The 25,575-nt window shown below is 41.3% G+C and overlaps 1 protein-coding gene across 1 annotated transcript in view; it reads right to left on the bottom strand.

Moving 5' to 3' along the window:
• Window positions 1-816: 816 nt before the first annotated feature.
• The window catches only part of ptprsb (protein tyrosine phosphatase receptor type Sb), a 100,750-nt gene continuing 75,991 nt past the window's right edge, over window positions 817-25,575 (bottom strand). The window contains exons 13-36 of the mRNA XM_087811511.1: window positions 24,439-24,756; window positions 24,139-24,332; window positions 23,977-24,003; window positions 23,724-23,841; window positions 21,915-22,571; window positions 21,107-21,201; window positions 19,475-19,728; window positions 17,864-17,951; window positions 17,461-17,679; window positions 16,750-16,907; window positions 15,687-15,698; window positions 14,275-14,387; window positions 11,883-11,980; window positions 10,152-10,275; window positions 9,724-9,899; window positions 9,536-9,655; window positions 7,523-7,677; window positions 7,167-7,452; window positions 6,930-7,108; window positions 6,469-6,595; window positions 4,457-4,582; window positions 3,810-3,964; window positions 3,585-3,720; window positions 817-2,902 (exon numbers count right to left, since the gene is read on the bottom strand). Of these exons, the coding sequence (XP_087667637.1) occupies window positions 2,834-2,902; window positions 3,585-3,720; window positions 3,810-3,964; window positions 4,457-4,582; window positions 6,469-6,595; window positions 6,930-7,108; window positions 7,167-7,452; window positions 7,523-7,677; window positions 9,536-9,655; window positions 9,724-9,899; window positions 10,152-10,275; window positions 11,883-11,980; window positions 14,275-14,387; window positions 15,687-15,698; window positions 16,750-16,907; window positions 17,461-17,679; window positions 17,864-17,951; window positions 19,475-19,728; window positions 21,107-21,201; window positions 21,915-22,571; window positions 23,724-23,841; window positions 23,977-24,003; window positions 24,139-24,332; window positions 24,439-24,756 (4,004 nt within the window). The 3' untranslated portion in view covers window positions 817-2,833. The remainder of the gene's footprint in view (window positions 2,903-3,584; window positions 3,721-3,809; window positions 3,965-4,456; window positions 4,583-6,468; window positions 6,596-6,929; window positions 7,109-7,166; window positions 7,453-7,522; window positions 7,678-9,535; window positions 9,656-9,723; window positions 9,900-10,151; window positions 10,276-11,882; window positions 11,981-14,274; window positions 14,388-15,686; window positions 15,699-16,749; window positions 16,908-17,460; window positions 17,680-17,863; window positions 17,952-19,474; window positions 19,729-21,106; window positions 21,202-21,914; window positions 22,572-23,723; window positions 23,842-23,976; window positions 24,004-24,138; window positions 24,333-24,438; window positions 24,757-25,575) is intronic.

Raw genomic sequence — 25,575 nt, 5'->3', positions numbered from 1 at the left:
TGGTCAATGATGGATGTTTGTCACTGTGCGTCCTTAAATCGTGGAAGTCTTTACCTCCAAGGTACTTATTGTATAAACAAAGCGGCTCGTGATTAAAGCTGACTGGAGGAGGAGTGAAGCCTATTATTAAGGCATTATGGGCTTTTGTAACCTCTTGTTCGCTTAGATTTCAGACGGGGGAGAACTTTATAAAGTAATAAGTTCAAAACATAGTCATGATGGGAGACTTGCTGTATCTTGGAGAGGAAGACGTCCACATTTGAAACATGTGAGTGAGTCAGGAGAGTTGGGTTTTCACATTAGTTGCCTTTTAGGCAGCGTAACATTTTTTATTTATTCATTTAAATCATAATTTCTTTTAAAAAGTAATGACTGTAAAGCTCTTTTAACTCTACAGTATTTAGTTTTGGACTACCATTCTAGCTTGATCTTTACATCAATTACGATTAATTTCTATTATGATTGAAGTACTTTGAAATACCTTTTTAAAGCTTCCAGAAAGAGGAAAACTGACCCAACAAGAGGCTCTGGTTCTGCAATCAAATGCACATGCAGGATATGGAAGCTGGAGTCGATTCAAGTTTCACGACGATGCTATTAATCTGCTCTGACAGTGGAGGAAGCCAGAAAGAAACACGTCCTTTGCAGCGTCGCTTAAGTGTCTAGATCTTTGACTTACTCTTGTCTTCACCCATCTGGATCACACTGACCACATCCATGAACGTCACCGGTCCTCCGTCTTAATGATTCGGACGTCCACCTCGACATCATAATCGTGTGCATGTCGTGAGAAGAACGAGTCGAGAAAGCAGTCTGTGCTGTATATCCAATCACCCTGCTTTTAATACAAAGTCAAGATACAATATCTACATCCATGGTTGAAAAGGAAAGTTCAGGGACGAAGGAGAGGTGGATGTTGCCCTCAGAGCAGACCCCTCGACACATATCTTCTTTAGTGTGTCTTATATTTCTCTGGACACGTTAGAAACCGAAGGGATAGCATGTTTTTTATATATATGTCACACAGCGTCGAGACTCCTGTACTACACATAGATTTCATATCAGAATAATTCCAAGTTTCAAACAAGAACCTTTTTCCAGGGAGATAAACTGCTTAGCCGCTCTCTGTCAAAAATACACTTGCTACCATGTGCTTCAGCAAACTAAATATCATCCGCCTGTAAACACATCCTGGGGGGTCTGGGGGGGGCGGGTGGATTTTCTATCACGAGGTTGGGCGGAGGGTTCAAAGGAGCATCACTGTAAACTAGCTCTTCCTCTACTGTACATCTCTAGCTAACTAGTCGGACATCAGGAATCAGTATCAAATAGCGCCCTACACAGAGGGCAGACTTTATGACAAAGCAAATCATAGTTAAAAAAAAAAAGCACCAAAAACTATAAAATAAAAATACATTTTGCCAAAAAAAAAAAAAAACCCATTGTCTTGGTTACAAATAACTTAATTAAAAAAAAAAACAACAACATAAAAGTAACAAAATAGAATAATAAATATAGAATTCTTCTCCAAATCATATGAAACAAATATGACGACGTGAACAATAAGGCTTTTCTGCGACATTTGAAAACGACATCACATCCGATCTCGAGTGGCTTGTGCTCAGACGCGCGACTGCGATGATTGACAGTATTTACAAAGTCAGTCCGACACACCTCGACTGTGCTGCTCTGGTAACAGTTATGGTTATATGTCAAATTAATATATAGGTTAGCAGGGACTTGTGCAGTTCGGAGACAGGTCAACAGGTGGCGCAACAGCAACAGGATTTTCTGTACAGCGGGATTTTGTTGGGGGGTTGGGGGGGGTCTGTGAACAATGAGTGTTTGTGCTGAATGAAGGTCTGGTTATCTCGATTAAACTGCGAAGCAGTGCAATTCAAGTAGGCGGGAGGAAGATCAGCTCTCATCCTCCATTGTAGATTTTATAAGACAATTATCACAGGAAGCAGCGTGACAAACGCAAAGTCAGCATAAGGCAAGAAAGAAAGAACACATAAAAAAAAAAAAAAAAAAAAACGGCGGCGGCTGAGAAATCCAAAATGGAACTGGAGCTTGATTGTTTGCTTTCAATTCGCCGCTGCTGAACCAGCAACGGAGGGACTGACATCAAGAGGGGGACGAGGACTTTATTCTTTTTGTTTTTAGGAAACACCGAGCCAGGCTTGTTTCGAAAGACGGGCGTGTGCTTGACCTAGGTCGTGACGGGCGGTTATCGCTCGTCTGAGGTCGTGTGTGAGTCGTCTTGGGGGGGAGAGTATAGCGGAAATCACGGTCCTGGCTTTTCCTCTGGTTTTGCCACAATTCGCTGCCGCCTCTTCCTCGCCGTTGCTGCTTTATAGTCTTGGATGAAGTCCTCGTGGTTACGGACAGACATGTTCACCATTGCACTTTGTAATCCCTCGAAAACACCAAACTAATAGAAAGTCGGGGATAAAAAGCCCATTAAGGGTGCAGCAGTTATCCAGGCTCTTTTTTTTTTTTTTTAAATAGTTATACACATATAAGTATCATAATTCCTGTTCAGAAGCCATTTGTACTTCACTGGTTCATATTGGAGATAGCTGACCACGACACACAAGTATTATACGTCCTTCACACTGGAACACTGAGGTAAGTATATGGATTACACATGGGAAGTCCGCCGGGCTGTTGTTCAGATTCTTCCCCTCGATGGTTCTTTTTTTTTTTAAACCCTCCTTGTTGCTGTTGGATCCCAGAAACATCTCGCTCCCGGCAAAAGTTTCGGTTTTTTGATCTCGGATTTTTCTTGCAAACCTGCGAAGCAGTGACGTGGAATTGGATGGTTCAGGACCTACGTTGCATAGTGGTCGAAGCTACCCAGGTACTCCAGAGCAGCCTGGTAGCAGAACTGGTACTCGTCCTGGTGGAGACACACAGAGGTTTGGATTGGTTTGAAAGAAAGTTCAAGATCTTGCTCAGTGGTTAAAGTCACTGGGTATTGAACCTTCAATAAGTCAACCAGCTGACATGCTAAACTTTATTCTATTATTTATATTATTTAAAATAAAGCCCTGGACGGTCATTTTCCTTGATTTCCAATTATTTTAAGAAAGTCGACACAAAATCACTCGAAATATGGTTAAAAAACATTACATTTTTCATAATTTAAATATATATATAAATTAAAAACGCTAACTGTTTCACTATTTGCTCCATTAGAAAATCCATTCCTTTCAAACTAATATTTGTTAAACATGAGAATCACTTATTTAACGTGTATAAAGTAAATTTACTTTAGGAAACAAAAAACAAGTTGAATTTCCTTTTATATTAATTCAAAATCTCAATTTAGCCACAGTCACGTCGGTGACTTGCGTCCGTTTAAAAAGCACTTAAGTTTCAACGTAGATGATTTACGTGTCATTTATTGACTTTCGCGGTCATCCTTTTAATGAGGTCACTGCAGGTCAGAGAGCCGACACCTCCTTTTTTTTATGGACTTCCATCTCTAGAAGAAACGTTTGTGTTGGATCTTTACGCCTCACGACGGCTGCTGCTGTGGCTTCAAACCATCAACCTCCGACGGTTCGATCCGTGCGTACCTCAGTCTGCACCATGGCCGGCCTCTGTGTGCGCAGCATTTTGACAGTCTGGAAGATGTCCACCGCCCCCTCGTAGCGCATCCTCTCCAGCACGATGCTCAGCGTGATGAAGACTCCGGTCCGGCCCACGCCGGCGCTGAAAGGAAGAAAGAAAGAAACGTGACGTTAATAATTGATCACGGACCCAGAATTAGCAATCGGCCCGGTGAGTGTTCGGCCCCAGACCTGCAGTGGACGCTGATCGGTCCGTCCTGGCCGAACTGCTCTTTCGTTTTGTGCACTTGGCCGATGAAGTCGATGAAGCCCTCGCCGGACTTGGGCACCCCCTGCTCGGGCCAGTCCGTGAACTGGAACTGGCGAACCGTCCGCGACTGCCCGTCCTGAGGGTGCAGAGTTTCGGCGTGAAAAGCGAGTCGACGACTAGACATTTTGTCGAGAAGACGCCGCCTGGTCATTTTTCTCTTTTCCTTGATTACTGTTATCTGACCCCGGATCAGTGGCTGTGGTTAACTCGGAGCGGGTATCGTCAGAGCGTCTGCTATTGTCCACCACTCAGAGGGCAATTACATCTTTTCTCCTCCGCTCAGCCTTTCTGACTCCCTTGTTAATGGAGATCAATAGAGCATCTGTCAACGTGGCGTCTTGGGCTTAACAGGAGTTATCTATGACGGGCGCACGTGGACGTGCACACACCTGGAGACGTCGCGCTTGAATGAGCGATCGTCAGCGGCTTGTCGATAACCTGACGCGACGCTCGCAACACACACGTGAATCAACGCCCAGTCAATACGACACGTTTCGCACACCGAGCACACTTGATGGATGTTGGACGGAAGGTTGAGACAAATATCAAAATGGAAATAAAAACCTACCCTGGCGTCCGTTACTTTGAACTCCCGCAGGATGTACTGGGGCATGTTGTACTCGGCCATCGGGTCCACCACGAAGTACTGGTATCTGGCCGAGCGCTCGGCGGGCCAGTACTGGTGACATTTCTCCTGAGAGGGAGGAGCAGAGAGAAGGATGTGATTGACATGAATGCAAGGGATTCAAGGTCGCTCTTATTTTTGAAATGAATCTAAAGAAGACGTTGAATATTTATGAGATTTAAAGTAGTACATTCTGTGTCACTATAGTCGAGGATTAAAGAGAAAACAAAACAGTTGAGTGGTTTGACAAAATATGGATACATCAATATATCACCATTTTTTTCATGATACTGTATCAATATTCAAAATAACTGTATTTATTTGGCTTTAAATCACATTTGATAAACATTTTTCTAGTTATTTCATGGTTTATATTTTGATAAAGTGTGTGTAAAATAATATGACTTAAAATGAAAATATTCCCAGTGTTTTTCAATTATCATAGTACGTTAACAGTTTATATTTCAATTAGAGGTATATCAAATGAAAATGATAGTAATAAGTAGTAAATACATTCCAAATTTACTATTAATATGCATATATTCATGCATTTGTTAATTTTTCTGTTGCAATTAAACCTCTGGCCACTAGTAGTCATTACGTCCTCCTCCGCTAAAGTAATCGAATCCTGCAAAATTCTAGTGTTGACTGAGGACGAGAGGATACGGTCGACTCCGTCTGACTATATTTTGATTTCAACACCTACGAAAGCAGTTACGACAAGAGCCATGTGGTCTGTTAATCCGTAACAACAGAGTCAAGTACTCGACAATACTACATATATATCCTTGTTAGTACAGTATCGCAAAATCGTATTGTTGTCCCTCTACATCGTAAGTTTCATATCGTATCAGATCCTTACCCTTACATGGCAGTAAGATGTTTATAATAAGTCTTTGTAAACATGGTGAGAAACTTAGTAAAAAAGGTGTATAACTGATAGTCTACCTAAACATGTTATTTTAAGATGATCCAAGCTAATTAAAGTTAGGTCCACTATTGGAAAATAAGTTTGTCCAAATAGTCATGCTGGCTTTCTGTGGCAGTGTCTGATTTACGGAAATTGAGACTGAAGAAAACAATTAATGCTGAAAAATTATCCAAACTCTGCTTGAAGATTCTGCTGTGGTTTTTGTCATCTTTCTCTCTTTTAGGGCAAATTGAATGTCCTCATGTATTATCCCTGCTTTTGTATTGAACACTTTTTTATACCGCTCTCTCTTTGTTCCAATTTAACATCAAGATTGTGTGATAGATTTATAACCACATTCATACATCTAGAACAAAAGTCTCTAACTCTGAAAAACAAACATACAAAAAGCCTTATTTCTTTGTAGTTAAAGTACTTGATTAACAGTATATTTTTAATTAAAAAAAACACTATTTGACTGCATTTTGAGCAGGTGGCTAAGCAGAAAAATCTTACAAAATCAGTTGTAAAAATCAAAATGTTGGCACAATTTAGCAGGAAAGACATAGTTTATAAGTTAAACTTTACAAAATAGTGCATTCTTAAACTCGTCTTGTGATCCACCTTAGTCTGAGTTGAGACTTTGTTATAAAACAAACTTAAAAATAGTAGGAAACTTGGTTATTTTGTGTAGGAAGACAAGACAAGGAGAAATTCTGTTTTCTGTAAACAATATTCTTTGGTTTGCTTGTTGAATTGCTGTCATTCCCAGGCCTCGGAAACAAACGAAGCTCATTTAATATTGAACGGAATGACGGTTTAAAATCCTCGAGTCTCCATGTGTGAGGGTTAAACAGTCTAACAGAATTCTTCTGGCGCGATCAATTATTCATACGGCATTGGCAGCAAAAAACAAGCGCGGCCTTGTTTTGATAAAAACTCTTTTTGTTTCCCCTCCAGTCGTGTTATTTGAATCTACTTGACCCGCCATTTGAAATCGCTATCAGAGCCAACGTGTCGTCGTGTGCGTCACCGCCCGTCTTACCCGACCCATTTCCCTCAGCTTGGTGAGCATCACCACGATGGTGGAGTTGTGCTCCCACAGCATCCTCCAGAAGTCCTCGGTGGTCTCGGCCAGCGGACCCTGGGTGGCGATGTAGCCCCGCTGCTGCCTGAATGCACAAAACACAAGACCAGACTTAAGTCGTCTCCTCTTTCATCCTCCCTCTCTTTTATCCGTCAAGAAAAAGAAACGGGGTCAGGCTTCGGGCGAGCTCAGGGAAGAGTCACAACATGTGTGTACAACCACTCTGACTCATCAAGACCACTTGCCCGTCCCCTTCCCACTGGCACACGGCAAGATGAATCAAAAGAACATGCTTTTTTATAAGTGGCGACGAGACGGGAAGTGACATCTGGGATCGGGGACGCGGGGGTAAAGCTTTCCGTTCCATTTAGTTGTCAAGCTTACGGAGGGTCCAGGTCAACTTGGGGCGACAGACGCACCTGTATCCGTCTATGTAGCTGGAGTTGATGTAGTCGGAGCCCTCCAGGCCTCTGATTGGCTGCAGGCAGACGCGAGTGGTCTCGTAGGGCATGATGTTGACCAGTCGGTTCTTGAATTTGTTGCAAGGAAGGTTGGCCGTGACGAAGCGGGAAGTGTGGGCTTTGGTGTTGGCCAGTCGCTGAAGATAAAATTGAGAATTAACTTGATTTAAAAGACATGGTTTAACGCCGTCGTACCTTGAACTCCAGCTCCATGCCCGTGACGTGCTCGCCGCTCTCCACCTTGGACAGCTTCTGCATGTAGGAGTAGAGGCTCCGGGCGGCCACCTCGGTGTTCCCGCAGGCCACCGCCTCCAGCAGGGCCTCGTGGATGAAGCTGTACTGGTCCTCCGTCTGCACCATGTAGTTCCTCTGCGAGCGCATCAGCGTCACGTGGCCGTAGATGTCCACGCTGCGCTCGTGCCGGATGCGCTCCAGCATGGCGTCGATGACGATGAAGCACCCGGTGCGACCCACGCCGGCGCTGCGTGACGACACGGGGCGTGGTTTGAGTGGAATACGGTGGTGGAGAGTGTGTGTGTGTGTGTGTTTACCTGCAGTGGGCGATGATGGGTCCGGCGTCAGGGGGGTTACAGGCTTTGACTCTGCGCAGGAAGTTGAGGAAGGGAGTCGGATACTCGGGAACGCCGTGATCAGGCCAGGCTGTGAACTGGAACTGACGCACCTCTCGCCGCTCACTGCTTCCTCCCTGAGAACAGAGGAGTAAGAATGTTTCAAACAGACTCTTTGCGCTTGATGGATCTACTGACTCCTTTAAGAAACACCTTAAGACGTTTCTATTTGTTCAGGCTTTTCCTTAATTTTCTGGAACTCCTGTTGTGTTATCAGTTTTATCTTGATCTTTAAAGTATATACTTTATTGAGTATTGTTTTGATTGTTTAAGTGCTTTGTGACCCTGGTCTGGAAAAGCGCTATATAAATAAAAATTACTTACTTACTGTATCGCCACACAAATGTACCAAAAGACTACTTTATTTTCAATTCAAATGGATAATAAAAAGTAACGTTTCAGATGGTCTTGTTACTGATTAATACATAATATGACCAATATTGGGCTATTTTGTGAAATGTACTTTTTAAACTAGCTCGTAATCTGTTTGTACAATAGTTAATGTATTCATTCTCAACCAAATACCCCTTAAAATAGTATTGTATATTTACAATAACAGTTGTGGCAAATCATAAATCTTATCCTTAAACCCTGATGGTTTTGATATTTATGACACATACAAATGTCTTTAAAGGGAAGTGTTGTACATATATGTATATATATATATAAATAAATTGCTAGCTGAATTACTTGCCTTTAACCAGGTATATAACCCTAAATAACTGAGTAGGAAGTGAGTAAGTTCAGATCAATTATGGGACTTAAAAATGCACAAAGGAAGTGAAATAATGGGTATTCAATACTTTAGTTAAAATTGGACCTATTTGAATTTTCAGGAGTTCTTCTGCCTCTCTATGTGTCCACTTAAAATCGCAGTAAGGAGCTGGAATCCTGGAATTCTATATTACTTTGTACATCAGTGTACAGTGGTCTTTCACCATATCTCGGTTGACCTTAAACGCTACTTTATGCACATTGTATTATATATATTTAAATACATCATAATATATTCTATGTGTTCACTCTCTTACAAACAGGTATCTTAACTGTAGACAGACTTTAACAAAACCACAGAACTTCAGGCGGCACTAATTACCGCACCCACGTAACTTATGGTGCCAACAAAGCAATGAACTCCCATGATGCCTTTCTACACACTGCTCTATCTAGTGGCTGCTACAATATTGTATTTAAATTCTACACCAATACTACTATGTCAAAAGTGATTTGCGACTGGTTGGTTAGCTGGGCGGCAAAGCATGACGGGAGCTGTTCAGGTCAACGTTACTAAGAATGTTGTCTAGAAGGAAGGTACCTCATATGCAATGTTGAGTTTGCAAGTTTAAATACATATTGTCAATTTAAACAAGTTTAAACAATTGTAAACAACTGTAAAAAAAATGTTACAGATACTACTTTGCACAGTTAGTTTAATGCAGGAGGTTTTTGGAACGTAAACGATAAACAAGGGACCGCATTTTAATTTAATGGTGGTCTTCTGTCCCACTTGTGTACCCTTGACCTTGACCTGATTGGTTCACCCTCCCCATTTAAAACCTTTACCAACAGGTCAGTCTGCATGATTCCAGCCACTCTTTCTGACACTGAAGATATACTTAAAATTGTTGTTACAGGACACATTTCTGAGAAGATTGTCAAAGCTACAGCTGGCCTACATTCTGTCTGGAAAGTAGGCCAAGGAGCCGAACTAGTCTGACAGCTGTAGATTAGCCGGTCGCAATGAGAGACGGCTCAGCCTCCGACAGAGATCAAATCTCACAGCCTGACACGGACATGGCCTGGTTTGATCCCCACATGAAGCCGAGAATGAAACTATTCTCATCATCCATATACTCCGGCAATCATTCACTGCCAGCAGGACGTCTGCGACGGATCTTGGGCGTCCCCAGATCGCGGGGTTCAAGGTCAAAATACCTTGTGTAGCGAAAAAGTGCGAACGCAGAAGGTGGCGAGCTCCATGGTGTCCAGCAGGGTGACCTGGATGGTCCCGTACGTCTCGGTGCCACGGGTGGGCCAGTACTGGTCACACTTGATCTGCAAAAGAACGGCTTCATTAGACTCATTGTCTCTACAGGAAAAAAACATCTCTGCGGTTTTCTGACCCGTGACTTTTCCTCCAGTCGCGTCATCATGACGACCGAGGCGGCCCTCTGCTCCCACATCATCCTCCAGAAGTCCCCGAACGTCTCGGAGAGAGGCCCCTGAGTGGCGATGTAGGCGTTCTGCTTCCTGTAGCCGTCGATGTAGTTGGCGTTGATGTAGTCGCTGCCCATGATGCCTGTGAACGCCCGAGCTACATATCAATTATCCGTTGTTTGGAACTTCAAACAAGAGAAACGCAGTTTGAATCCGGCAGCAACACCTTCTAACCGCTGTGTTCTGCAGACAAACAAACACCGTCTCCAGATCAAATCTCCTCCCCGCTAGTTCCAGCTTCTCCACTTCAATGAACTTCCATGTCGTCTGTCGGTCTCGAGCCACCGCGCACTGTTTTGCAAGTTTTACCCATCATGCATCAGCACTCCCTCACCTTCTATCGGGGCCAGGATCACTCTGGTGTGGTCGTAGGCGATGACGTTGGCGTAGCGGTTCTTGGGCTTGTTGACTTCCAGGTTGGAGTGTTCCCACGTGAACTGCTGACTGGGATCGATGGACTGGGGAAAATAAACAGCCGAGCGTTCAGAGGCGCAGTTAATGGACGGACAAAGAGCTTTTGTAATAAAGACACAGAGATGAAAATGTTGCTCCTGAATTAATGATGAACGCCCGGGTCTGCACGCTGGGATGTTGACGTTAAATAACGTTCACTTCAAGAGCTTAAACCATAACAAGCTTAACACATAAACGGAGGATGTAATCTATTTATTCATCTGGAAAAATAATATCGCTTCAGCTGCCGGGACTTGTTGCTGCAACGCGGCGTAGAATTGATATTCTCTAATGCTGTTTTTTTTATATCCTCCATATTTATGCTCTTGGATTTATTGTTGAGGTAGTTTTGCATCTTTATTATACTTTATTAATGGAACATACATGGAAATATGTCAGTGCCGTCTGAATATTGAATAGTTTAACTTATTTTTAACCATAATATTTTTTCACATTTTTTTAAATTACTTTTAATCATCTTACTATATTGAAAGGTTGATTTTTTTTAATTGAATCATTTGTATATTGTAAGGTTGAATTTGTGTGTTTGTTTTTTTAAAATAATTAAAATATATATATATATATATATATATATATATATATATATATATATATATATATATATATTCAAAATGATATGATTTCTACACAGTTTGATGTTCTAATTCCAATAATTAAAAAATAACATTTCTTAATGTAATAGTTTTAAATTAGTAGCCTTTAAAATTCAATAAAAAATTGTTGTTATAAAAGTGCCATCAGTGCCACTTTCAGCCAATCAGGTGACACACAGACCATCATGTGATGACATCTATTTGCAACAAATGTTACTTTTTACAGTTTGGTGTGAATAAAAAAAAAGAAAAGATTTGTCTGCTAAAATGTCACAATTATACATTTTATATTGAATTTAAAAGGCTACAAATTAGAAAATTATTAATTTGGAAAATATATTTTTGAATAAATGGAAATAGAACATCAAACTCGATATATCAATTCTTTAATTTATTTTTTCAATCAATTATTCAAAAAACAAATAATATTCAATCTTTTAATATACAATATATTCAATTCAATTACTCAATAAAAACAAACACAGTCTTTCAATAAAGACATTTTAATTCAATTATTTAAAAAATAAATTAATTGCTTAAAAAAAACATGTTTTAATAACGAAAAGCCATATTTGAAAATACTGAAAATATTGTTGTCAATATTTATTGGGTTTTTGTGTTTTTTTTAATTTATATTCTAATCACTCTGTCTGTTGTAGTACATTATCAGGGCTTGTAGTACTGGTGGTGTTGCGTCCTACTGCAAATTATTTTTGAGTGTTTTTGAGGATGAGTTTGAATCAATGGCGATGATATATTTACATACATTAAGATCATTTTAAAATGGTTATCAAACTAGAAGCATCTAGTAAATCAAAAAAACTAAGCTTCCTGTTTATACATTCATGTCGCCTTCAAAGTAAGAGCCTCCTGCTCCAGTACCAAGTCAAGTTATAAATTGATTCCATTATTCATATCAACTGTCAGCCTATGAACGAACTTCACTTTGAATCTGGAACGTGAGCTTGAGATGACAAACTGAAAGTGAACGGACTCACCTCGTACTCCTGCGAGAGTCTCAGGTTGTCGTTAGCCTTCATCAGCTCGATGTGCTCGGCCAGCTCGTTGACGGGGATGGGCGGGTGGCTCATCATCCCTGCACAGGTAACACGGCAACACGGGGGTCGGAGGTCAAACAAACCGTGAAACGTGGCGGGTCGACATCCATCATACACACACTGGCACTGGAGGTAATTACGAAAGCGCGGCGCGTCACGTATCGTTAAGAAGCGGGACGAGGCAGGAAATCAATTTTGATCCATGCACAAGGACAAAGTGAGGCAAGACCTGTTTGTTTGTAAATTGTTTTCCTTTGATAAATTGCCTTCACCGTGATCAGAGGAGCAATGGCTTGAAGAAAACAAACACAGACAGAACACTAATTAGGCCGATTGTATTCTCGCGCACACAAGCCTGGAGTCCGTGGAAGAAAAGACAAACTCATCCTCCAGCAGCAGGATAATATTTCCATGCATCATCTGACTTATCGCTTCCATCCAGGGTCAACTTTTAAACTAAATACCAAAGTGAGTGAGACGTACTTTTAATGCTAGATACTAGAACTGGGTAAAGTGTGGCCTGGGGGCCATAAAGGGGCCATTCTTCTCTGGATTTAATGGCCCCCATAAGTTGCAAAAATATCCCAGTGTTTTGACAGTTCAAGGTTTCTATTGCAACAACTCATGTCCACTTATAGCTTACATTTACATTGTATTGGTCTCTATAATTTTAATCGTTTCCTCTTTTTATTTTAGCATTTCCCATCATGTCTTATTACTTCAAAAATTCATTAAAAAATCTTTTTAGGGACTGAACTTATCAACTCCATTATTTATTCATATGCGAATAAGGTCAGTGTTTAAAATGTCCTCCATCATATCATGTCTTCATTTTATCTGACTACTTCAGTTCATGTCTTCATCAACGCTTTTTTTTGTTTTATGTATTTTATCTTTCTACCCCTATTATAGCCTAATCTATTTCCTCCTCCTCTTCTTTATATGAACATTTAATATGTAATATTGCGTTTCTAATGCTTAATAGAATATGTTGTGATGGTAAATAATCATGTGTTGCAACTTTATAAAGTGTTATGTCGGGTAACAATCATGTTGTTTAATATAATTCCATGACAATGTGAAAAAACATGATCACACATCATAAATGCCGTATTGTAACTTAAACCAGTTTCAAGACTTGAATTTAAGGCATTTAATGAATAAATAATGTTTAAGAAATAAGATAACGTTGGTGCAAATAACACTTTCTTTCCTCTATTTTATTAAAATAAAAAAAATATCTGAATATGTCCTTTTCTTTATTGATTGATTTGAGAATAAACTCAATGTTTCAAATGTTCTTTATCATATCGTGACTTCATATGATATTTATATATTTATTTTAAATTATTTATTTAGCTTTGTTTATTAAAAATATATGTTTGAACTTTTTCTCCATATTATAGTTTAATTATTTCCCTCCTCTCTCCTCTTTACCTATAGAAGATGTTATGATTACAACTTATAACAAGTTTCGTATTTAGTGCATTATAAATCTATAAATCATATTAAATTCATAGTTACATGCCAAAGTGATGACGGTGTTTGTAGTTAATAGTTTATTTAATAAATAAAACAAAGGATGACTTTAAGAGCTTTAAGTTAAGTGTCAACACTATATAATGATATTATAAATATAAACACTTTATTCACAATATAATTTTAAACCCAAGTTACATATTGCTATATTTTATTAAAAACTGTCAAAGCTCTGCTTCGTAATTTCTTCCGAATGTGTTCATATTGTAGGACCTTCACAGGAAGTGTTTCTTTCGGCCTCTCGCACACGCCTTCTGGAATCACGACAAAGTGCTTCAAAAACCCTCGCGACCTCTAGAGCAATCGGTTGCCTTTGTCAGACAAGGATGTCATCTTCCCGACTCCTCGCACGAGCACCGATCTCTCGGGAAGAACAAGTGCCTGAGCGGTGGGCATCAAGGTTGTGGCCACACGGCTCTGACCGGCGTGACTCCCAGAGAAGGGGATTAAAGAGACCCAGGCGGGGTACGGAATAGTGCCTTTTATAGGGCTTTTTTTAGATTAGGCTGCTTGACTGTTTCATGGATCCAAGCGCGACAGATGCCTGTAACCTGGAGCCTGCTACCGTGGGTTGCGATGAGCGGATATTTCTACAGCATCGTGACTCAAGCGTGACTCAGCGCTGACTGTACTATATCTTAGCCGTCGCCATTTTGGCTTGATTCAGAAGCTGCCAGCTCCGAGTTGGCTTAGCTTAGTCGCCCTTTCACGATCTCGTCGGCACAACATGTCCAAAACAAACATCCACCCTGATGATCACATGTTATCACAACGCTTTTTTTTTTGGTCGTACCGGGAGTCTGGAAGTTGATGCGTCTCATCTCGACCGGGTCGGTGGGGTGGTGCGCCATCATCTCTGCGTTGCTCAAAAGACTTTTGGTTCCTGGTTCGGAGTCTTTGCGCTTGCTGCATATGAATGAAGATGGATGAGGCCACAGAACAACACTGATGACAAGCATAACAACCAGATGTATGAGTGTCACCACCATGAGCTCCACACGCATGAAACCGTTCTAAAAACAACATTTACAAACTTCATCTTGACTATTACATTAAAGAAACAGATGGCTGTGTCCCAAATTGTGCACTTCTCAGAGTGTGCTGCTTTATAGTACACATTAAGTGCAGATAGTACTGTCTCAAATCAAACACTGTCGCTACACACCTGACTCGAAAGCTTCTTCTTCTACTACTTTTTAACGATGATCGCAACCGGAAGTTGGAACTCTATCGTCGACACTTGACAGCGCTTTTCTCCGATCGAAACAAGTTATTAAGTTGTGTTTCATTGTGTTATTATTGACATTATTGTTGTTGTTTTGTGGTAAAATAAGTGTTTTCTCGAGACATTTACGCTGGTATCTTCTCCGAAGACGCGTTTAGCATCATCTACGTCACTAAGATGGCGTCCGTTAAGGGTGGAAAGTGTCCATCGATCCACACTTAATTTTCTGGCCAATTGAGTGTTCATTGCGCACTACATTTTACGCACACTGCTCATTGGGACGCACTTGTGCACTCCAAAATATTAAGTGTGTAGGTGCGCGATTTGGGACCAGCCATGCAGATGTATAGCTGCTAAAAACAGGGAATTCTGGGTACTTAAATCATCCCAGATGGTTAACTTTTACGACCTAACACCGAATGTAAGAAACGGATGGCTGTGTCCTAAATCGCGCACTTCTCCGAGTGTACTGGTTTATAGTACACATTAAGTTAGTACTGATAGTACCTTTTCAGATCAAAAACTGTTGCTACACACTTGACTCGACAGCTTCTTCTACTACTTTTTTAACAATGATCGCAACCGGAAGTTGGAACTCTCTCATCGACACTTGACAGCACTTTTTGTGTTATTATTGTTGTGTTGTTTTGTGGTAAAATTAGTGTTTTCTCGAGACATTCACGTCAGTCAGTGACGTAGCTTCCGTTTAGTGTCATCTACGTCACTAAGATGGCGTCCCTTAAGGGTGGAAAGTGTCCACACCCAATTGAGTGCTCATTGCGCACTACATTTTCGCACACTGCTCATTAGGACGCACTTGTGCACTCTAAAATATTAAGTCCAAGTAAGTGCGCGATTTGGGACCCAGCCATGCAGATGTATAGCTGCTAAAAACAGGGAATTCTGGGTACTTAAATCATCGCAGATGGTTAACTTTTACGACTTAACACAGAATGTACAATTAAGTAGATGGATCTCACCTGTCAGGTTTGCTGTGTCCAGTGAAACCAGAGACGAGGGGAGAGAAGGGGAAGGAAACAGATTGTCAAGAGGAGAATCAATATTTGGCATTAGTATTCAGATGCTTGATGGCTTGCAGCAGATATCACAGGCCAAACAGAGGGGTCAGTCTGTTCCAATTGAGAACAGACTTCTGCGGAAGTGGAACAAATTTGATGGGTATCAGGCGGAATGTTGAGTGTTTGTGTGAGAGCAGAGCGTCAATAAAAGCTGCTACAGAAATGGAAGGTGGAAGCAGGAGAATATAAAGCGGCTGTTGTTAAGTTCTCTCTCTTGTTGTTGTATGGAAGGAAGAAATACATTTTACATTGTACTCTATACCCTCTTCTTTTCTCTCTCTGTATCCTCCCTCAATCTTTTCTGCATCCCTCTGTCTACCCCCCCAGGCCGTCAACACGAGTTGAGTCTGGTTCTGCTTGAGGTTTCTGCCTTATAAAATTAAGTTGTGATGCTGTGATTCACTCATTGTTCAGTTGCTGGGATCAGTTTTACTAACTGTCTCGAGACAACTTTGTTATGATAAGACGCTTTAAAATAAAATAAGATTGAATGACTACAAACCATATTTTATAAATCCTATGTAAGGCCACATCTTTGGTCTATCGCAGACCTGGGCAAAGTGCGGCCCTTTGACTTTATTTATGCGGCCCTCTTAATGTCAAAGTATGATCATGTATAAATGGTTCTAATGCATTAACAATGTATTTTGTATTTATTATTCATTTACATTTTCATGTAACACTTCCCTCCTTTTTGTGTTTAATTTTCTGGGTATACATTAATCCCTCAAAATATATATTTTTAAGTTAATTGAAGAAATGTTTTGAAAAAAACGTATCCACACAAGAATAAAATTGCAGCTTTATTTAGCTTAATAAATGTCACAGCCTAATGTCTTTCTTTTTGCTTGACGGCCCCTAACAATATTCACAGAATTTAATGTGGCCCTTGACGAATTTTAATTGCCCACCCCTGTGATGACCACAACTAATCCAACACAGAACGATCAAGTGTAAGACTCACTTTTTGTAGAGGAGGATGGCGATGACGATGCAAATGATGAAGACCACGGCCAGGACGGGCCCCACCACCCAGATGAGACCGTCGCCGGCGTCCAGGGGCTGCGGGTCCGAATCCGGGGCTATAACTGGGTCAGTGTAAGGGCTGGCCACGTACATCCTCTGTTAACACACACACACACACATACACACAAAATATGCAAATGTAAGATAGAAAGACAGATGAATACAAATAGATCAAAGGATTTAAAAATATTTCTTTATTTTCTGGGAATATCTAAGTCGATATGCATTTGATTATCACACCATGAGAGGGATTTGTGAGATATAATAAGAACGTTCATGTGTAGCACTGAAGGAATTGGAAAGTAAAAAGATAAAAAGGAATACTGATGTAAACCAAGACAAATATTCAACAGTATTTGTTTTATTTATTTTTTAAACCCAATTAATATATGTTTGAAAGTATGAATGGAAAATGTTATTTTTGCTGAAGTAACATTAGCCTGTGACTCATGACAGTTCGTTCCAGGCAAGTTTACTCACAAAATAAACCTGTAAACAAGTGGAAATAAGTGAAAAACACACTCTTTATGATGTGTTTTTACTGTTTTAATCCGACGGCTGGAATATAATTCTGGTCGTTGTATAAAAATAGGTTGGGTATCACTGTTACAAAGCACCACCGAAGATGCAGGCGAGGTAGCTTTCATACCCCAGTCGTGGAGTTGAGTTCCGCCAGGATGAAGAAGACGTACTCCTGTCCCGCTTCCAGAGCCCGGTTCTCAAACCCGCCATAGTCCAGCTGGTCCCCGAGGCTGAAGAAGGCTGGCAGGGTGGCAGGTGTGAAACGGGCTGTGAAGTATGCTCGACGCAGGTCCACCTGCTTCTGTTGCCGAGAATCCCTCTGTCGTTGACTGATGTCTTTTAACAGCTGAAAGAAGGACAGATTGAGGAGGAGGAAATGAGAGACAGAAACCTGGTCGCCACAAATCAAACAAATATTGATGACTAACGCCCGAGCAGCAATATTGAATTAAAAAGCGCTGCCAGGGTTTTGTTTGGGAATACGTGTGTCTGAGGCGTATCCATCAGTCTGTCCTGGGTGTCCTTCTCACCTCCTCAAGGTCCATTTCATCAGGACTCTTCAGCTGTTTGATGACACCGCGGGTTCTTCTTAGTGGCACCACAACAACATAAACATTCCTGCGGGTTCACAAGATGACACATTAATGTCTGACAATTACAAGTTCCATTTCCTGGGCCAGTTAAGGGCAGACGTCCCCGAGACATCCGAAGCCCTCGACTGACTAGAAGAGGATATTAAAGGAGTCATAGTCGTCAAAATAAAACAACATGTGTAACAAATCCAGTTTAATGCTGTTTCGTCAACAGATTCCAACTTCGAAATTCTGCCCAAGAGAGTTGTCCCTGTCCCTACGGTGGTCACATGTGTGAAGATTATTCTTAGACACTTGAAAAAAGTGTCCTCAAGGGAAAGAATGGATCAATAATATGATCAAATATATGTTCTATGAACATATGAAAGCAGAGAAAGATAAAGGGGAACCAGTACTGAGAAGTAATTCTAGCAAACTATCTGTATGAGAATTCCATTTCAACATTTGTATTTTGCCAAGATCTAGGCCAGTTGCAAGTCAAAAAGAATTAAAAATATATATATTTCAGTTATATTATTAATTACTATTTTTTTCTAAATCCAATTTGCTAATTTTGAAAGCTTAATTATTTTCTCTGTCCATAGTTTTGATGGTTTTTGACTAATTAAAATGTATCTCAAATCAAATGATAAAACCAATAATTACACTTTTTAATACTGTGAATTACAGCATGTGTTATTTTTTTTCTTGTTTCTAAGTGTATTTTTTCCAATAATATTAAGTGTCTTTTTCTTCATTCCTTGTTTATTTTTGCTTGACCTTTACAGCACTTGCACTACATCATCTCGTCCCTACTGAAATGAAATAGTCCACTTCAAATGATCTATTTATGTATTTAACATTGGAAGTAGTGTCCAAAAACTTGTTCAAAACTCTATCAATAGAACAATATATGATACTTGACTCCTGCCTTAACCTTTCTTACGGTTAAGAGTTAACTGTAAATAGTGAACTTTCTGTTTATGTCAGTTCATTATTTTTTTTGCCTTCAGCATTCTGTAATTTTTATATTTTGATAATACTTTACATCTTAATATTGGTCTTTATCCTGCCTTTTTATTGTTATATGTTATTGAATTTTTCAGTACATTCCCAGAAGCTTGCACCACTTTGTATTCTGGAATTTATTTTAAGACGTGTTTATCTTTAACTGGTGCTGCTAGAATTGTGCATTTCTCTATGGAGATAAATAAAAGTATCTATCTTTGCAATCATGTTAGATTTAGACATTTTGTTCTCTGTGAATAATTCTTAAAATATAATATATGACAAATAAGAATGAAGGTATTCTTGTGGTCAGTAACACTTTCTACAAGAACTGTTACTAATTTGTTGACTATGAAAGAACACAAAGTTGTAATCACTTTTTTTTTTGTCCTTATTTTTGAAGCACAACTGTATATTTAGCATCCTGTCAGTCTAGTGTTGTCATCGTCATGTCCAGCTCCGTCAGTGAGTCTCAGACCTGCTCGAAACATTAAGTCCCGCTCGGTGCGTGAACCTTTCAGAAGCAATAACGTCACCTTGAGGAACGTCTTGAGATCTTACTTGACAGGAGTGCGTGTCTCCATCGAGGGCAGGATGATGGTGACCGTGGTCTCCGTGTCGCGGCTGTGGTCGATCTCTGGGCGACGGATGGTGATTGGGGGGGAGGTTTTGGCCGTGATGCGGTGGCGAAGACCCCCCATGTTCCCTTCGGGAGCCGTGATCTTGAAGTCGTAGCTGGTGTCCGGTTGGAGATTCGGGATCACGGCCTTCTTCAGACGAGCGTCCACTTCCATCTTCTGACGGTTGTACTCCACCTGCAGGGATGTGAGGAGCTTTGAGTTGAATGTATTGATTGTTATCTCACATAGTAGTTAGCGTTAGCATGCGATGCACTTCAGTTGAACATTATAGATTTATTTATAGATGGCTCTCAAGTGTCACTCACATTTGATCAATCTTAGTTTATATCGCAGACCACACATAGCATTCCTGCTGCTGTAACTATATATGCTCAGCCCAAGACTTTCTAGTCAAAATAACATTTTATGTCAATTTTAATTAAATCAAATCAGTCAAAAGGTTGAGCAGAGAAGGTGATCCACCAGGTTTCCCCAGAACCTCTTCTATTGATCAACTATTTCTTGTCTTGGCTCCTTATAGCAATTATTATTGATACAGTGGAGCAGTTTAAAATAATATTTTCTGAAAGAAACACGACCAAAATCCAATGTAAACATGTTTAAAACTTTAACATTAAGGAGTAGTTAAATTTATTTTACATTAGCTTACATTTAGTTACATTTATAAGTTACATCTGGCCCTTTGAGGGCAGCCATTATGATGATGTGACCCCTGGTGAAAACCAGTTTGACACCCCTGCTCTAGACGTTGGTTGTCGTGACGACGGTTCTCGTGACGACTGTTCTCGTGACGACGGTTTTATTGTAAAATGCTACATCACACATGTTGTTAGCAGCTCACAATTGTTGGTTTTACAGTAGTTATGCCCCCTCTAAAGTAATACATTCAAAGTCATTTAACATTAAGGAGTAGTAAGGTAAGGTAAGTTACATTTATTTTACATTATCTTACATTTAGTCACATTTATAAGTTACATCTGGCCCTTTGAGGGCAGCCATTATGATGATGTGGCCCCTGGTGAAAACCAGTTTGACACCCCTGCTCTATATGATATGCTCTGACTGTTGTAAGGGGTCGCCGAGTCAAAATAGAGGAGCCAAAATATGATGTAAAAGCTCAAACAAATCCACATAAAATTAACCCTCAAAATGCCGATAAAATATCTAGAAACAGGATATAAAATATATATTTTTAATCTTATTGCGATCTCAATATTATATATATAATATTGTGACGGGCAAACAATAAAGGAAAAGTAAAAAGGCCCTAAACAAAAAACTTAAGATAATTATATATAAATAACAATACATTTATAAATACAAAACAATATTTTTAAATTGTACACCGTCAGAAACATTTTCTACAAGTTCTTATCTAAGGGGCTTCAATATATATGGTCAAATGCCAATGTTTTGCCCAAAGCAGGGGTCTCCAAACCGGACCTCAAAGGGCCGGAGTGGTGCAAGTTTTTGAGAGCCCTTGACACTTTACTCCGGTTTAATCAGCATTAAAGTACGGGTAAAAAAGGGTTAAATATTTAAATGCACATACAGTGAAGCGATAGGGGTTGCTGCTCTCTGGAAACTCCCATGTGAGAAGAACGCTGGTCTTGGTGGCCAGGTGGACGGAGAAATTCCTCGGCACATCTGAAGGGGAGGCAGAAGAAAAGTGGATGTTATTGTAGGATTTCTTACGGACTCAGCAGTCCTTCAGCGGTCGCTCGGCGAGCCTGTAAACAAAGAGGCGGCATCAGTCAGGTTGGTTACCGGGGCGGGGGGGGTGGAGAGTACATGATGGTTAGCGGGACGGACAGGTGATGAGGAGAAAGTGGATGACGAGAGTAATAAGAGACGACGGACTGATCGGAATGTGACATGCCACGTTCTCGGAGTGTAAGGTTGTGTTCGTCGCACGTCAGCAGAAGGTTTCAGAGAAGGTGGCAGTGGAGGTCTAACGGATAAACAAAGGCTTACCAGCAGCTTTAATCTTTACCTGGTGTTTTCCTTTTGTCCCGGACCGCGCCACTTACCTTCAGTATTCAGCGCCGTACCTCCGTCCGCGTGTTCACCTGCTGGTTTGTGATAAGCAGTGCTCTTGAAGCAAACATCCATTAGCATTCACCGGCTCCCACTGGTGGTGAAGGGGAGGTGATGGAGGTAGGTGAGTGAGTGGAAGAGATTAGGAGGGAGTTGTTGTGTTGCCTTTTGGACTTTTGTACTTCTCAGATGTTGGCGAAGGCCCCCTGTAAATACTAACCCAGACTTCATTTTGTGTTTTGGGGGGGAAGACGTGAGGCTGAACCAGTGCTGAGGTGAAGGAGTGGGTTTTATTTTTTCTCCAGCGTCACGGACGAGCATACCTGTGTCTAAAGCCTGAGTTCGGCAGACCAGAGGTGGGCTGAACGGACCCGGCCCTGCCTTGTTGTGGACTCTGAACTGAACCACGTAGGCCGTGCTATGATTGAGGCCCAGGATGGTGTAGCTGGACTCGCCGGTGGGGATCGTGACCAGGCGGGAGCGAGCCGATAGAGCGGGGGGGTAACCCGGAGCGGTGGAGGGTTTGATCTCAACCACCTCTTGGTAAGCTAAGTTAAAGGCGGTGATTTCCCCGTTGGACTCCTCCCGGGACGGGGGCAGCCAGGAGAACTGGAGGGAGCAGCAAGTGACATTGACGGCGTCGGATATAACCGGGTACCCGGAGGGTGGGAATAGGGGGAGAGTTATTTCCTGCTTCGCTGCATCACCGTAGCCGGCTCGGCTCTTCGCGGAGAGGACAAAGATGTAAGAGGCGCCCGGGGAGAGATTAGTGACATTGAAGTTTCTCTCTCGACTTGGGAAATCCACTGTGGTTTGCAGGGAGGCGTTCTTCGGGCTGAACTGTAGGCGGTAGCCAAGTATTTCCACGGGGGGTACGGGACCGCTTGGGCCTGTTTCGATGCAATCCAGGGGAGGAGCCCATCGCACCACTACTGACGGGCCTAGTCCCGGACGCACCCAGAGGGAGGGGGGGCCAGGTACTGCAAATGACAGATAGAGTCTGAGTCAATTAACCAGAGAGACATTATAGAATAACATTATATCTTTCTCATTTTTAGTGTGTCCACGACTGAGAAAAGGGGGGGTAAATAAGTAAAAAAAAATATGGTTAAAAAGCCAAAAACATAAATTGTCCTTGACTCAAGCCTCATTTCTCATTCTGTCGTCTACACTGAAGAACAAAATGACGTTGTTAATGAACCAAGACGCAATATCATAAAATAAAATAAAAATAAAACAACCCCAACAACGTCAGTTTAACATAAAAACAATTGACTAGGCAGCTAACCTTAAATGAACATGCCAACCCAATATTATTGAGAATAGCACTGAACAATAAAGCACAAAACTGATATTGCCTAAAAGCTCCTTCAGCCCCATATTCAATTAAATACTGTAACTCTAAAATGAACAAAAAGTAAATGCATCCAATCAAATTAAGTTTAAAATGATTGGATATCGATCCCGTCCGGCAGGAGACGATACGGATCAGAACATCCCAGTTCAAGAACTCTCTCTACCCGTCTGTAGCACGGATGGTGATTTAACTAGATTTAATGTATTTTATTTTAATTATTTATTTATATTCTGTTTCACGGTAATGTCTATTTTTTATTTTATTTGAATTAATGGTGTGTTATTTGATTAATCTCTTTTTAATTCATTTGTATTATTTATTTTTTATATTATTTATTGCCTACACAACAAATTGCAATGTTTACAACACTCTACTGCCGCTTGTCCCGCCCCCCGGTCTCTACTCTCTATTGGACTTTGCATAGTTTTGAAGAATATCTACCCCTCCTTTAAGAACAATATAGTATGGCAAAGCGAAAAAAGATATGGACAATAACAGTTAAGATAAGATACGATATTTGTTTATTCGTCCGTATAATTTGTGATAAGCAAATATTAACTCCTTCCTAACCACCGACATATGCTTCGTCTCTGCTTGCATCATGTTTCATCTGCTTCAGTAATACACTTTTTTTAGTAATGTCCAGATTAAACATATTTAATCTCCACTCGCTGTAGCCTGTCAGATGGAAAACTTTAATCTTCAGGGTATTGACATGGACTGGAAGGTCATCGGGGCTTTGGGTTTTGACGCATGGATGTGAAAATCTTCTTACCTATCCCCGAGGTCTGCACCAGCTTAGCTTTGCTGTGCGCTCCGTCTCCTTTGGTGGTGTACGCCGCCACCGACACCGAGTAGACGGTCTCCGCCTTCAGACCTCCAAGAAGCATCTCCTGAAACGGGTCAAGAGGAGAAAAGATGCCGTTGTTGTTAAATGATCCGTCGTCGTTGTTTTAAGTACAGGTTGTTCTTTATGATCACGGGTCAATTAGGTATAAAAGGGGGGGTCGGGGGTCAAGTGTACTCACATATAAAGTGGCGTTATCCTCCTCCATCTATCGCGAGGATGAACGGACACCACAGGCGAGAGAGAAGGCATATTAGAGAAGTGAAGCAGAAAACTGGGGCCGTTTAGCGGATAAATAATTGATCATCATTTAAGCATTTAGCCCTCGCAGTCATGACGTCACCTGAGACTCGTCCAGCAAGAGGTCTTTGATCCGAGGGAGGTTCCTGGACTCGCTGCCCGCCGCCCGGCTGTAGTGCACCTGGTACCCTCGGATCTGACCCTGCTGCAGTCTTGGCGTCACGGAGCGCCAAGTGACTCTGAGAGCGGAGGAATTGAACGGCTGCACTTCCACCTGGCGAGGGGGGGCGCCGGGAACTGTAGGGGGGTGGTGGGGCGACACAGAATTAATTAACGGGGGGGGCGTCAGTAGATAATCAACTAAAGGATCAATACTCTTTAGGCATGAAATACGGCCTCTTACCGTCCTCGGCGGTTCTGCAAGGCACCGCAGGGCTGTTGGGACCGGCTCCCTCTGAGGTGCGGGCTGCGAGGCTGATGTTGTACCAGCTCCACTTATCCAGTCCTTCTAACAGTGTTTGCCTCTGTGGGGCGGGGACATGCAGCCCCTTCACCTCTCGGCCCTGATCCCTGCCTCCTGCCTCTGAAACCCTCTGGTACCTCAGCTCATAACCTGCCAGCTCGCCATTCAGGCCCTCTGGCGGGGGCGGCCCCCAGCTAACTCTCAGCGAGGTGGAGGTGGCACTCTCGCAGGACACGCCCTCGGGCGCGACTGAGGGCTCTGATTGGACAACGTGGGGAAAAGGAAGGCGTTCGGGAGGAAGACCGACAAAAGAAAGAAGTAAGAGATGGGGAAGAGTCGAGTGAAAGGATGGGGGGGGGGAAAAGGACCAAAAGGAAACAATAAAAGATTGAGGTGAACTGAACTGATATGTCACGAGCACATATGAGTCAGAGAAAGGAAGGACGGTCACGTGATGTTAGTCGAGAATAAAACCAGCATTACTGGTCCTGAATGGACAACATTATCGAACCATTGGGTTGTTGTTGTTGTTATCGGATTCCCTCGTTGATAATGTTTCATTCATGAGGAGATGATGAAGTCTGGAACTTGTTTAGTGAAGCTCAGGAATAAAAGACCGTTACTAGATCCGATGTCATCGCTTTGATTTGATTACAACGGGAATGAGTTAATAATACATAAACATTAATCATCAGTTATGAAATTACTTATTGTGCGCTCGTCAAAGTTTCATTAATCTACTGGGACACAGCAAGAAAATCTACAAAATGTTTCACGAAAGAATTTAAGTCAAACTTAGACAGAAAATAGACGAATAGGCTTACTTGTTATTAGTAAATGATAGTTAATAGTTTTAGACCGAATCATTAAATGATTCCTACCTCCATGACTTGTCTTTTGACTTTTTTCTAAGATACAATTTGGTTATATTGTTGTTTTAGACTAGATTTCCTTTATTAGTCTCACAATATATTGTATGATATATTTAAATTTTATTGAAATATCTTAATTATAACTTGAGTACACTATTTTGACATCGCATTACATATCGAGCATCTGTGGTGCTTTTCAATACAA

The sequence above is a fragment of the Callionymus lyra genome, chromosome 16 (assembly GCF_982586985.1).
Source record: "Callionymus lyra chromosome 16, fCalLyr1.hap1.1, whole genome shotgun sequence".
In the NCBI taxonomy this organism is placed as follows: domain Eukaryota; kingdom Metazoa; phylum Chordata; class Actinopteri; order Syngnathiformes; family Callionymidae; genus Callionymus; species Callionymus lyra.
Note: the sequence above shows the minus strand (reverse complement) of the source record. Positions and strands in the feature narration are given on the sequence as shown.